We start from the raw sequence: 12,330 nt of genomic DNA on the forward strand, positions 1-12,330 counted from the left end.
TCAAATTAATATGATACAGCATGATATTAATTTTTCTCAATAGTGAGACATGTTCTTTAAGACGATGAGATCATAGACTGAGAGCTGCCTATAGACTAAATAGAGGCTATTTAGTCCAGAGTCCATTCCAGATTTAAATCCTATGTCCCTAAGTCACATCACCCAGGTCAGCCCTGGAGCTTCCATTGTGACTCACCAGGTATGCCCAGTATTGATTTACTGGAGGTCGCCTGGAAGCTCACACCACCTCACATTGGAAGCTCACATTGGAAGTACCCTCCTGTCCTTGCAAGTCTCTCTCTCTATTTGGCTGTTTCCTGCCAGAACTTCCATCTTAAAGAGGAGACCCAGGCCCATCAATAAAGATTCTCCGGATTCTTTTACACAGAACTTTCTCTACCAAAACAACACCCCACTCCTATCTCCATTCCCCTTCCCTTCCTTCTTTGTCTTCTCAATTAGACTATAAACTCCTGGAGGAAGGAGCTTTCTTTCTGCTTGTATTTCTATTTCCAGGGCTTAATGCAGGGCCTAGCATATCCTAAGCACTTAATAAATAACTGACTAAGCCACACCTAAGATTCATTCCCCCAGGGAGAGCCACAGAAAAAAACTCCCAAACTTCAGAGGAAGAGCAAGCATCCTCATAAGGTAGTCTTCTAGCAAAATCACTGCAATGTGGACACCTCTGTAATCACCTCCGTGATACAGAGCAAGCACTTAACTGTTTGTGGACTAATTGGGGGCACACACAGTTCATGAGCTTTTTTCAATAATTTTTTTTAAAACAGCCAATATTTACACAACTATCCACTTTAGAGAGGAAACTGAGGCACAGAGAGGTTGTTACTTGCCCTGGGTCCCGCAGCTATTGTATTTTAAGAATCCGAATTTTAATTTTGATAACTTTAAGAATTCGAATTTTAAGAATATTAAGAATTCTAACAGAGGTCTTCCTGACTTCAAGAGCAGCTCCCTCTAACCACTATATATCCCTTAGTTGTCCCAGTCAGGGAAAAGTTTGCGATATCGGTCTTGTATAAGGAATGACCTGTTTTTATTGATATGTTTATTTTAAATTTGCCTCCAAGGCGGAATAAGAGAGCGTAACATTCACTGCGGTTGAATTTCGGCTCCGTTCGAGGTTAACTATTGCACATGCGCACGGGCAAGCTATTCGTCGCAACGCTGCGTGCAAACAGCAACCCAGCAGGGCAAAACGACCGACAGCGACGTCACGCAAGACACGTGACTCTCGTGAGACATAAGAGAAGCCTGCTTTCTCGTTCCGGGCTCTTAAGAGACTTGGGGTTTTGTGCACATGCGCACTTCCCTTTTTACCACCTCCCAACTGAGGAGGTCGAGTAAACTGGAAGCGGAAGTGATCTGCTTTCGGCTCCTTCCTTCCCTGCTTCTATCAAGCGTTTCTGTGGTGTGTTCGTTGTGCTGGAAGAGTATAGTAGAAGGAAAGCGGGGCTTTGAGAAGATAGAGTCGACCCTCTGGGCGTCTTGCCGGAGCACTTGAGCAGGCTCAGCCATGGCGGATGTGACTGCCCGGAGCCTGCAGTATGAGTACAAGGCTGTGAGTGTCAGGCCCCGGCTCGGCCTGGGGTGGGGGGAGAGACGGGAAGAAATCCCTGCGAGTCTGGGGGAACTGAAGGAGGGAGGAGTAAAAGGAGGAGAATGGGTTTTAGAGTCGACCACGTTCCAAGGAGTCGTGAAGGGGAGTCCCTGAAACAGAGTCTGAGTTTGGAGACTACTAGGGACACTCATACATACTGAAGGAATAGGAAAAAGAAGGATGGGACCAAGAGACTGGACTCTTAATATGTTATCTTCCGCCGTCAGACACACCTGTGTGCCTAGATTCCAAGTTGTGTACTTACTGTAGGTGCTACTTTCAGGACGCATTCCCGAGAATGGGGAATTTTCTTATTTGGCAAGTTACAGTAATTTGTAATTTGCTAATTTAAGCCAGTAGGTACCATATCTACGTGTATTGTTATGAAGTATCCGTGCACAAGTGCGTAGTTGTTCTCTCTTTAAAATATTTTTGCCTATCTATTTTTAACATTCATTTTAAAAATTGTTTTTGAGTTCCACATACTCTTTCTCTGACCTTCCCCCACCCATTGAGAAGTGCAAGCATTACGATACTCATTATACGTGTGAAACCGGTACATATTCTCAAGAATTATCATCTAGGTAAAGGGAAACATTTACAGGAATTGGGTCTACCTGTGCCAGCTCCCACTCTTGTTCTAGCTGTGTTAATATTGTGATTATTCCAGAACTCCAACCTTGTTCTCCAAGCTGACCGCTCTCTTATTGACCGAACACGTCGTGATGAACCAACAGGGGAGGTACTTTCACTGGTGGGGAAACTGGAGGGTACTCGAATGGGTGATAAGGCACAAAGGACCAAACCTCAGATGCAAGAGGAAAGAAGAGCCAAGTGAGTATATAGAGAATTCCTTCCTCTTCCTTGAAACCACCTTCTGGTTTTCACATATCTTCTGTTGAAATGCTTGAAGCTTGAGTATAGAACTACTTGACTGGAAATCCCCAGAGGATTTAAGGGATCCTTCTAAACTTTATGTCACATGTAGGTACTTCATAAGTGTTGTTTTACAAGGGAATGAAATATAGAATGCTAGCAGTGAAAGATGTATTAGAGTTCTTGTAGTCTATACCCTTCATTATACAGAGTTAGTCAATAAGTTTTTATTACCTATTCTGTGACAGGCATTGTTCTGCAGGTGCTATACCTACAGCTCCTGAAGATCCGTAAAGGAAAGTTCTTGCCACCAAAGTTCTTGGCATTGTCAAATGACAACTGCTGAAACTGTTATAATTTTATTGATAGACATGACATTAAAGATGCAGACATTAGTTATATGCTTTGCTACTGCACCCAGCAGACCATGGGACCGTTCTGTTTGACTTGAAGCTGAGACTTTCTGTATGTCTTGTTTCCCTTATCAAGTTGAGTTTTTCAGGAGCAGGGACTGTTTACTGTTTGTATCCCAGCACTTTATATAGTACTTTGCACATAGTAAGCCTTTAATAAATGCTTCTTAAAATGCACTTATTTATTCACTAGGGATATAATTTTTTTTTTCAGCCAAAGACAAGGTTTATTGAAGATTCCCCATGTTGGCCAGAGTCTTAAGGAATCTGAACGTTTGTGACACGGTATTGGCTAGATTTTGAGAATCTGAGCCAGGGGATATAAATTTTGAAAAATGAAACAGTCCCTACTTAAGTTTACAGTCTGATGGATGACACTCATATGATATGTACAGAATAAATGTAAAGATAATAAATAAGAAATAGTTAAACACAAAGTAGCCTGGGAGGGAAGACAGTAGTAGTTGGAAGCTCAGGAAAGGCTTCGTGTAGAAAGTGAAACTTGAGCTACATCTTGAAGAAAGAGCGAAATTCTGTGAGGTCAGGAAGGGGTGCATTCCAGAGAGGGGGATATGGAGGGAAATGCAGTGTCTCTTGTATGAGGAACAGAGAAAAATTGAGTTTGTCTGGATCTCAGAATTCAGAAGAGAGAGTAAAGTCCAGTGAGGTAGGAAAGATAAGTTCAGGCCACTTTGTGGAAGGCTTGAAAAGCTAAACAGAAGTTTTTATATTTGAAACTAGAGACAGCGAGGAACTCCTGGAGGTGGTTGAGTAGGTGAGTTACATGGTCAGATTTGTACTGAAGGAAAATCACTCTCCCAGCAGTATAGATGATGGACTGCAATTGGAAAAAGTTTGAGGAGGATGTTGCAATAATCTAGGTAAGATGATGAGGGCAAACTAAGGTAATAGCTGAGTGAGTAGAGAGAAGGGCTCAAATGCAAAAGATATTGTGGAGCTGGAAATGTCAAGATTTGACAACTGACTGGATATGTGGAATGATAGTGAGTAGTCTAGGATTATACTTACTATAAACCTGGGAGACTGGAAGAATGGTGGTGTCTTCAACAGAAATAGGAAAGTTTGGAAAAGGGAAGTATTGGGGAGAATTTAGGTTCAGTTTTGGGCATGTTAAATATGACTTATCTCCAGGACAGATTTTGTAACATTCACCAGGTACTGCAAGACTGAAGCTCAGAGAAGACTGCATCTGAACATATAAGGAGAAAAGAAAAGAAGGCCCAGGACAGAGCTTTGAGGAATGCCCACAATTAGGGGCTGTGATATGAATGATGAGCCAATGAAGTAGACTTAGAACAAGTGATTCGAAAATAAGAAAACCAGAAAAGAGTAGTGTCACCAAAACACAGAAGAGAGGGTATCAGGAACAGAGAGTGGGCAATAGTGTCAGGCACAGCAGAGAGGTTGAGAAGATCAAGACTGGTTAAATTTGGCAATTAAGAGATCAATGGTAATTTTGGAAAGAGCAGTTTCTGTTGAGTGATCAGATCAGATGCCAAATTGCAGTGATTGAGAAGAGGAAGTAGAAGTATAGGGAGTATGTAGAGCTTTTTTATTTACTGGGAGGAAAAGGGACATTGAAAAGCTTGTCTAAGAAGGGAGTCGATACAGAGGATGATAGCTTGAGGGGATGGTAGGGTCTAACAAAGATTTTTTAAGGATAATAAAGACATGAGACTGTTTGAAAGCAGTAGTGAAGAAACCTGTGGATAAAAAGAGATTGAAGACTTGAGAGAGTGGGGATATGATTGAGATTGAAGTCTGTTAGGGAGGATGGGAAGGAATCGGATCAAGAGCAAATCTGGAGGGATTGGCCTTGCCAAGGAGGACCGTCTTACTCTCAAACTGGGGGAAAGGAGTAGAGAATTGGAGATGATTTGAAAGGGAGAGAAATAGGAGCTTACATCAAATGGCCTCAATTTTCTTAGTAAAATGATGGGAGGGTCTTCATCTCGGAGCAGGGAAGCAGGCAATATGGGAGGTTTATGAGAAGAGAATATTTGGAATAGTTTCTATGGTGAGTGAAATAGGAAACCAATTAGGGAGGAATGGAAGGATTACCTTGCCATGGTGAGGGCCTAGTTGGAATTGGATATCACGAATTTATAAAACCAGCTTGTCTGCATGACTTCCCCAAGCTTCTTTTCCTCTCAGCTTATCTTCCTCTCAGAAGATGTAACTGATAAAGTGACTTGCTCATAGAGAGGGAAGTACTTAATGACAGAGCTGATATTAGAATCTACGTCTTTATCCCTGTTGCTTTACTGCTTCATATTTGGCAATGAGATGATTTATTGAAAATGAAGACAGGGCAGCTAGGTGGCTCAGTGGATAGAGCACCGGCCCTGAAGTCAGGAGGACCTGAGTTCAAATCCGGCCTCAGACCAAAGACTTGACACTTACTAGCTGTGTGACCTTGGGCAAGTCACTTAACCCCAATTGCCTAAAAAAAGAAAAAGAAAGAAAAATGAAGACAAAATAGTTTCCTGCTGTAGCAAATGTTCCTACAGAAAACAGTAACCCTTCATTAAATTTTTAAAAAATATTAATAAGTTGGGGCAGGTAGGTGGCACAGAGGATGGAGCTCTGGCCTTGGGGTCAAGAGGACCAGATTCAGATCTGGCCTCAGACACTTGAACACTTGCTAGCTGTGTGATCTCAGGCAAGTCACTTAACCCGAATTGCCTCACCGAAAAGCCAAAAGATATATATAATATGTTTCTTCTGTAGAACTGGTTCTTTTTTCCTAGCACAGTGTCTTCAGGCTTTTTCCCTTCTCAAAGATACTTACTAGATCATTTAGTTAATTATCTTTTGCTCTCAAGTTTTCTGATTACAAAAAATAAATTTCCCACATATGGGAAAAAGTGATCAAAATAAAATTGCTTTATGTCACTGAGAAAAGGGATCGGAAAATATGAGTAGTAATCGAGTGTTGAATATTTAAAATTTTAAAGCATTTGGTGAAAAGCTGGCATGGAAATTTACTGGCTGTCATTAACCATAGCAGGATGATTCCTGAAGTTAAATGAGGCCAGTTTGATTTACATTGGGAAGACAAATTCTGTTGTGTTGTTTCCACAAAAAGAAGCTGAAAGGGAGAAGGATGTGTTTTTTAATTAGTCTTATCATGTGGGTGAGAAAGTGATAGGGATAGGTCTTGATCAGCTTTCTTTCTTGGTTCACCCCACTCAGACGAAGAAAGCGTGATGAGGACAGGCATGACATCAATAAGATGAAAGGCTATACATTGCTGTCAGAAGGCATTGATGAGATGGTGGGTATCATCTATAAACCCAAAACCAAGGAGACCCGTGAAACCTATGAGGTGCTACTCAGCTTTATCCAGGCAGCACTGGGGGATCAGGTAAGTTTCTAGGCAGAGCAACTGAGGGAAGATGCCATGTTTATGTTGAGAAAATCAAGGCACCTGACATTCTGTTTTCTGATAGGGCTTCTTCCATATCAGACTGTCTCAAATTAACTGCCTCTTTAGGTTGGGGGCCATCATATGTCTTTAAGACAGTGCATTGAAGTAGATGGTAAAATAATTGCCAATAAGTGTTTTGGAGTTTTCTAGGGACTAAGTATACTTAATTTACAGAAGACATGGGGTAAATTGGTTAGGGGAAGCTTCTGTCCAACTTGCCAAAGCACTTACCTTTTCCCTTCTAAAAGCAGTTTGTGCTTCCCTTTAAAAGAGCAATAGTCATATTTGTGCGATTTTGAAACTGTGTGTATGTCTTTAACCAAAAGAACCACAACTGCTTTATGTCCTACAAAGTATAGTTTTATAGAGAAATTTTAAAAATTTAATGAGCTATAGGTTATTTGTTAAAGTTTGTAGTGGCTTGTTGGCTAGCTTACGTATCATGACTCTAAAACAACACGTTTCTTTTTCTTCCATCAGCCACGGGATATCCTTTGTGGTGCAGCAGATGAGGTCTTAGCTGTCTTGAAAAATGAGAAACTCCGTGACAAGGAAAGAAGAAAAGAGATTGACCTACTGCTGGGCCAGACAGATGATACCCGATACCATGTGTTGGTGAATTTGGGCAAAAAGATCACAGATTATGGTGGAGACAAGGAAATCCAGAATATGGGTAACATAGCTCTTTAAAACCTGTGTTCCAATCTTGTTGGTTGATTTACTTGCTAACCCCTGGTAACTACATTCCTGAGGCCATATATTTTCCTAGGATCTAGTAATGATTCTTTAGTTTGGTTGTTCTTGTGATTCATCTGTATTACAAAATCGTTGTTTATTGTCCCAGAGGTTTAAGTATGATTAAGACTTCAGATATAGTCTGGGTAGTTAGGAAAACAGAACTTAAAAGCAACCCCACTGGATAGCTGTTGCCTGGTTGGAATAGAAGTATTTGGGCATAAAAGAAGGCTTGCTTAAGTGGAATGTGATAGCTGCCTTCGAGTATTTGGAGCATTGTTATATGAAAGACTTGTTTTGCTTGGTCCTAGAGCAGAGGTTCTCAAACTAATTTGGCTTACCACCCCCTTTTCAAAAAAAATTTGCCTCATTTAAAAAACATATATATATATATTTTTTTTTTAAAAGATGCATCTTACATATAATAATTTATTGTAAATTTGTAGGTTTTCTTTCCTGCATTGCAGTTTTGATGATGCAATATTGCATCATGTAACCGTATAGTATTGTACTGAAAACAAATCATTACACACACATATTCCTGCTGATGCATGCTGGACTTCTCAGCAATGTGCAACACACTTGCCTGCCCCAACACTTACTCGTTAAGTCCTGTCATCAGATTTGACCACTGATTGGTTATACCTGGCATTTTGTGTGTTTATTTGGAAAATAATGTAATCACTATGACTTTAGCTCTGTAACACAACCGATGAAATATGTACGAATGTTTTTTCAAAAATGTCTTCTCTTTCCTTATGCTTCCACCACACCTTTATTTTTGTTCGATGTCCCCCAATTGCACCTGAGGCTACTACCCCTTCCCCACCCCACCCCCAATCATTCCAGCACCCTGCAGGGGGAAATATCACCCACTTTGGGGACCCTTACCAGGTAGAACTAGGAACACTGGGTGAAAACTGCAGAAAGGCAAATTTCACCTGAATATTAAAAAAAACCATTTCTTGATTAAGAAAATTAGTGCTACCCAAAAATATAATGGCTGACTGAAAGGTCATGTGTTCTTCATTAGACATCTTCAGGCAAAGGTAGCATAACCTCTTGTTGAGTCTGTTGTAGAGAGTGTTCTTACTCAGGTCTGTTGAGACTAGCTTTCCTTTTAGGTCTCTTTAAACCAGCAGTTCTTAGCCTTTCTTGTGTCCTGGACCACTTTGGCAGACAGGTGAAGCTTTCTCAGAATACTGTTTTGAAGGCATAAAAATAACATACATAGCATTACAAAGGAAACCAATTATATTAAAATAGTGATTAAAATATTTTAAAAGGCAAGTTACTGGATTGCAGGTTAAGAATCCCTGCTTTAAACTCTTAAAGAGGCAGCATGGTATAGTGCAAGAGTAGGAAACCTGTGGCCTTCTAGGTCCTCAAGTACAGCCCTTTGAAAATGCAGTCCTTTTACTGAATCCAAACTTCACAGAACAAATCCCCTGTAAAATTTGGACTCAGTCAAAAGGCCACACTCAAGGACCCAGAAGGTCACATGTGGCCTCAAAGCCACAGGGTCTCCATCCCTGGTGAAGTGGAAGGAACACTGGAAGGAGTTGGATGAGATCAGGATTCATTCCCACCTTCCCCACCTCTTGAAGCTTGCTTCTTTATCTACAAGATTGAAACAGTTATGCCTGCAGTTTTTGCCTCAGAGTATTTGTGAAGGTTAAGTGAGAATGCATGTAACGTATTTTGGAAACTTTAAGCTGGTATATTAAATTGTTATTAAGAACATTTCTGAAATTTTGGGATTCTGCTCTTTCATGAAGCTTGGTGACTTTTTTCTTTCTGGTATCTATAGGGTTGAAGTTTTTACCTTGAAGTGATAAATAATGGTGAATTCCCAACCATTGTTCTAGCATTCCTGAAGATAATTAAGGATACTGTGAAAGGCACAGACTTACTGTCTTATCTCCCTGTCTTTCCTTAGACACTCACTCTTAATTCTTTCATTTTCCTTTTTAGATGATAACATTGATGAGACGTATGGTGTAAATGTGCAGTTTGAGTCAGATGAAGAGGTAAGTGATGAGCTGTGAAACTAATTAATAATAGTTCTGCACTTTTCTATCTTTCATGGTATTGGCCTAATGAGGTGGCTAGGTGGCACAATAGCTAGAGCACTGGACCTGGAGGCAGGAAAACCTGTCTCAGTTTTCTCATCTGCAAAATGGGAATAATATTAGCACCCACCTCCTGGAGTTGTTGTGAGGATAAAGTGAGACCATATTTGTAAATTGCTTTGCAAAGTTTAAAGTGCTGTATAAATCCTAGCTGTTATTATTACTGCTACCATTAGTATTATTATTAGCTTCCAGGGAGTCTCCTGTCATGGAATCCTTTTTAAAATTTTGAGCCCCTTTCTTATAGCCTACAAACATGCCTATTTCTTCACCCATACTCAAAAAACCCTCACTTGATCTCTCTATCACTTCTAGGTATCATCCCTTATCTCTCCTATCTTTTGTGTCTAAACTCCTTAAGAAAGCCATCTACACTAGGTGTCTTCACTTTTTCTCATCTCACCTTTTTCTTAACTCTCCATAGTCTGACTTCGAACCTCATTCAAATGAAATTTCTTTATCCAAAGTTGCCATTGATCCCTTAATTGCCAAGTCCTTCAGTTCTCATCTTTCTTGTCTTCTCTGCAGCCTTGGACCCTGTCCATCACCCTCATCTCCTTGATGTTTTCTTCACTAGGTTTCTGTGATACTATCTTAGTTCTCCTACCTGTCAGAACACTCCTCAGTCTCCTTTGCTAGATCTTCATCTAGATCATGCCTGCCTACCCTGGTTGTCCCCCAAGGCTTGATCCTGAGCCATTTTCTTTGTCTCCCTCTATTCCATTTTGCTTGGTGATCAGTTTGCTCCCGTGGATTCAGTTGTCTCTATGCTAATGATTCTCAGATCTGCTTAATATCCAATCCTAACCTTTCTTCTGACTTCTAGACTCACATTTCCATCTGCCTCTTAGACATCATGAACTGAATGTCCCATAGATAACTTAAACTCAGCATGTCTGTAACTAAACTTATTATCTTCTTCCTCTCCCAGCCTTGCCTTTCCTTATCTTTCCTATTACTGGAGGATGCCATTATCTTCGCAGTTACCCAGGCTCGCAACTTGTGTGTCATCCTTGACTCCTCACTTTCTTGTTTTTTATATTAATTTTTGCCATGCCCTGTCAGTTTTACTTTTACACTTTTCATGTGTACTCTTATCTTTCCTCTGACACTGCTACCATCCTAGTGCAGGCCATTATCACGTCATGTCTGGATTATTTTAAGAACCTTCTGGTTAGTTTCCCTGTCTCAAGTCTCCCCATTCCAGTTCATCCACCATTCATCTGTGAAATCGCTCTTTCAAAGGTGGAAGTCTAACCATGTCACCCTGCCTCCTTCAGTATATCCCCCTGGCTACCTATTCCTGCTAGGATCTAATCCAAAATTATCTGTTTGGCATTCAGAGCTCTTTATAATTTGGCCCCCTCCCATATTTCCAATTTTCTTAGATCTTACTACCCTAAGGTACTCTGCAGGCCTGAAACACTTGCCTTCTTCCTGTTCCTTGTTCAAGACCCTCCATCTTCCAACTCTGTACATTTTCACTGGCTGTCCCCCATGCCTGGAATGCTGTCCTCTTCATCTCTGCCTTCTAGCTTCCCTGGCTTCCTTTAAGTCCCAGCTAAAATCTCACTTTCTGCAAGAAGCCTTTTTTTTATCTCTCTTAATGCTAATACCTTCCTTCTGTTGATTATCTCCAATTTGTCCTGCATACATCTTGTTTGTGTGTAATCGTTTGCATGTTGTCCCCCATTGACTATGAGCTTCATGAGAGCAGGGATTGTCTTTTGCCTTTCTTTGTATACCCAGTACTTTGCACAATGTAGACACTTAGTAGTTGCTTAATAAATGTTTGCTGCGTTGGTAATAACTTGCTGCCTGTACTCATACTCATGTATCTTAACATTGCTCTTTGATTCACCTGAAATTGAGTCCTGAGATCATGTTGCTCCATGATTCACAGCCATAAGTATTGCTAGGAGAATACTACTGTTAAAAAGATTGGCTTTTGTGGAATGGAGCAATTTGGAATTACTGAAGCACCATGCTGTTGACTGACTGACTTTCCCAAATGCAGTCTGTCTCCCTCCTCTTCTATCCCTCCAGCTTGTTGTTTTTTGGGAGCACTTGTCCAAGATACATGGTCTAAAAGGATAATTCAGTGTGCTACCTATTCAGCCACATTATCATCTGGACAGTGCATTTTTTTGGGTGACCATGAATCTTATCTCATTGAAGGCGTATCTGTAGTGTTCTAACATTCAGTGCAACTAGCATATTGTTATCTGCAAAAAAGAATATTAGGTGACTCTCACCATTTATAGGGAATCTTCTGTTTTATACTTTGCATTTGAAGTGTTCTATGACACTCACACATACCATTGACAAGCATCTCTGTTTGGTGGTAGTGCTCAGGCTCTTTGAACAAAGTTATCTCTGTATTATAGACAGGAAATACTGCATTGAAGGAAAGCTTTAAAGTCTCTGTTTGCTCTACCCAATCTAGTGCTTTTTGGGTAATAAGCAATAACAGTGACATCCTTAATTCTCTATACCTTTGAGACTGAGAATGTCATCTGCTATAGCAAAGCTTCTGTGAAAACTTGCTGGTTCCTTTTCCCATTGTTTCATGAAGTTTAACCTTAATGTGTGCATAAAACATTTCCGTATGATTTCATAGCAGTAAGAAAGTAGATGTCTATTAATAGTTGCTGGGGGGAGTGGGTCATTTTATTTTTTGCTAATAATACTTTGTATACCCCTATCTTTTTCTTTTGGAATCATCTCTTTTTTGATACTTTCTGAAAATTGATCCCTGTATTGCCTCTAGCCCAGGTTATTTTTACTCTGCTTCTTTGGTCAGGTCTAACTGCTCTACCTGAGTTAATCTTCAGTGTCATTTTCACTTATCCATACCACTTGGGTTCTACACCTAGTTTTTGTTCTTTCCAGTTACGTATATAAAATCTATCAGGATTGATCTCTTGGCTTAGTGGGTTCTCCCTTCAAGCTTTATATGGCTTTGCTTTTGTCTTCACTTCTTTTTTCTGTTTTATGAAGCAGTACTCTTTATAATCTTCCATCCTCTTTTATAATATTTTATGATTAAGCTTTTATTCCACACTGTACTGCTTTTGACTGTCATGGCTCTCCTTGTGGCAT

The 12,330-nt window shown here is 40.3% G+C and overlaps 1 protein-coding gene across 1 annotated transcript in view; it reads left to right on the top strand.

Moving 5' to 3' along the window:
* Positions 1-1,359: 1,359 nt before the first annotated feature.
* Positions 1,360-12,330, top strand: part of SNRNP200 (small nuclear ribonucleoprotein U5 subunit 200) — a 40,102-nt gene continuing 29,131 nt past the window's right edge. Inside the window, exons 1-5 of the mRNA XM_020988505.2 lie at positions 1,360-1,582; positions 2,292-2,455; positions 6,127-6,298; positions 6,842-7,034; positions 9,071-9,126. Coding sequence (XP_020844164.1) covers positions 1,538-1,582; positions 2,292-2,455; positions 6,127-6,298; positions 6,842-7,034; positions 9,071-9,126 — 630 coding nt within the window. The 5' untranslated portion in view covers positions 1,360-1,537. The remainder of the gene's footprint in view (positions 1,583-2,291; positions 2,456-6,126; positions 6,299-6,841; positions 7,035-9,070; positions 9,127-12,330) is intronic.

Source organism: Phascolarctos cinereus, unplaced genomic scaffold (assembly GCF_003287225.1).
Source record: "Phascolarctos cinereus isolate Bilbo 61053 unplaced genomic scaffold, phaCin_HiC Scaffold_2;HRSCAF=192, whole genome shotgun sequence".
NCBI lineage: Eukaryota > Metazoa > Chordata > Mammalia > Diprotodontia > Phascolarctidae > Phascolarctos > Phascolarctos cinereus.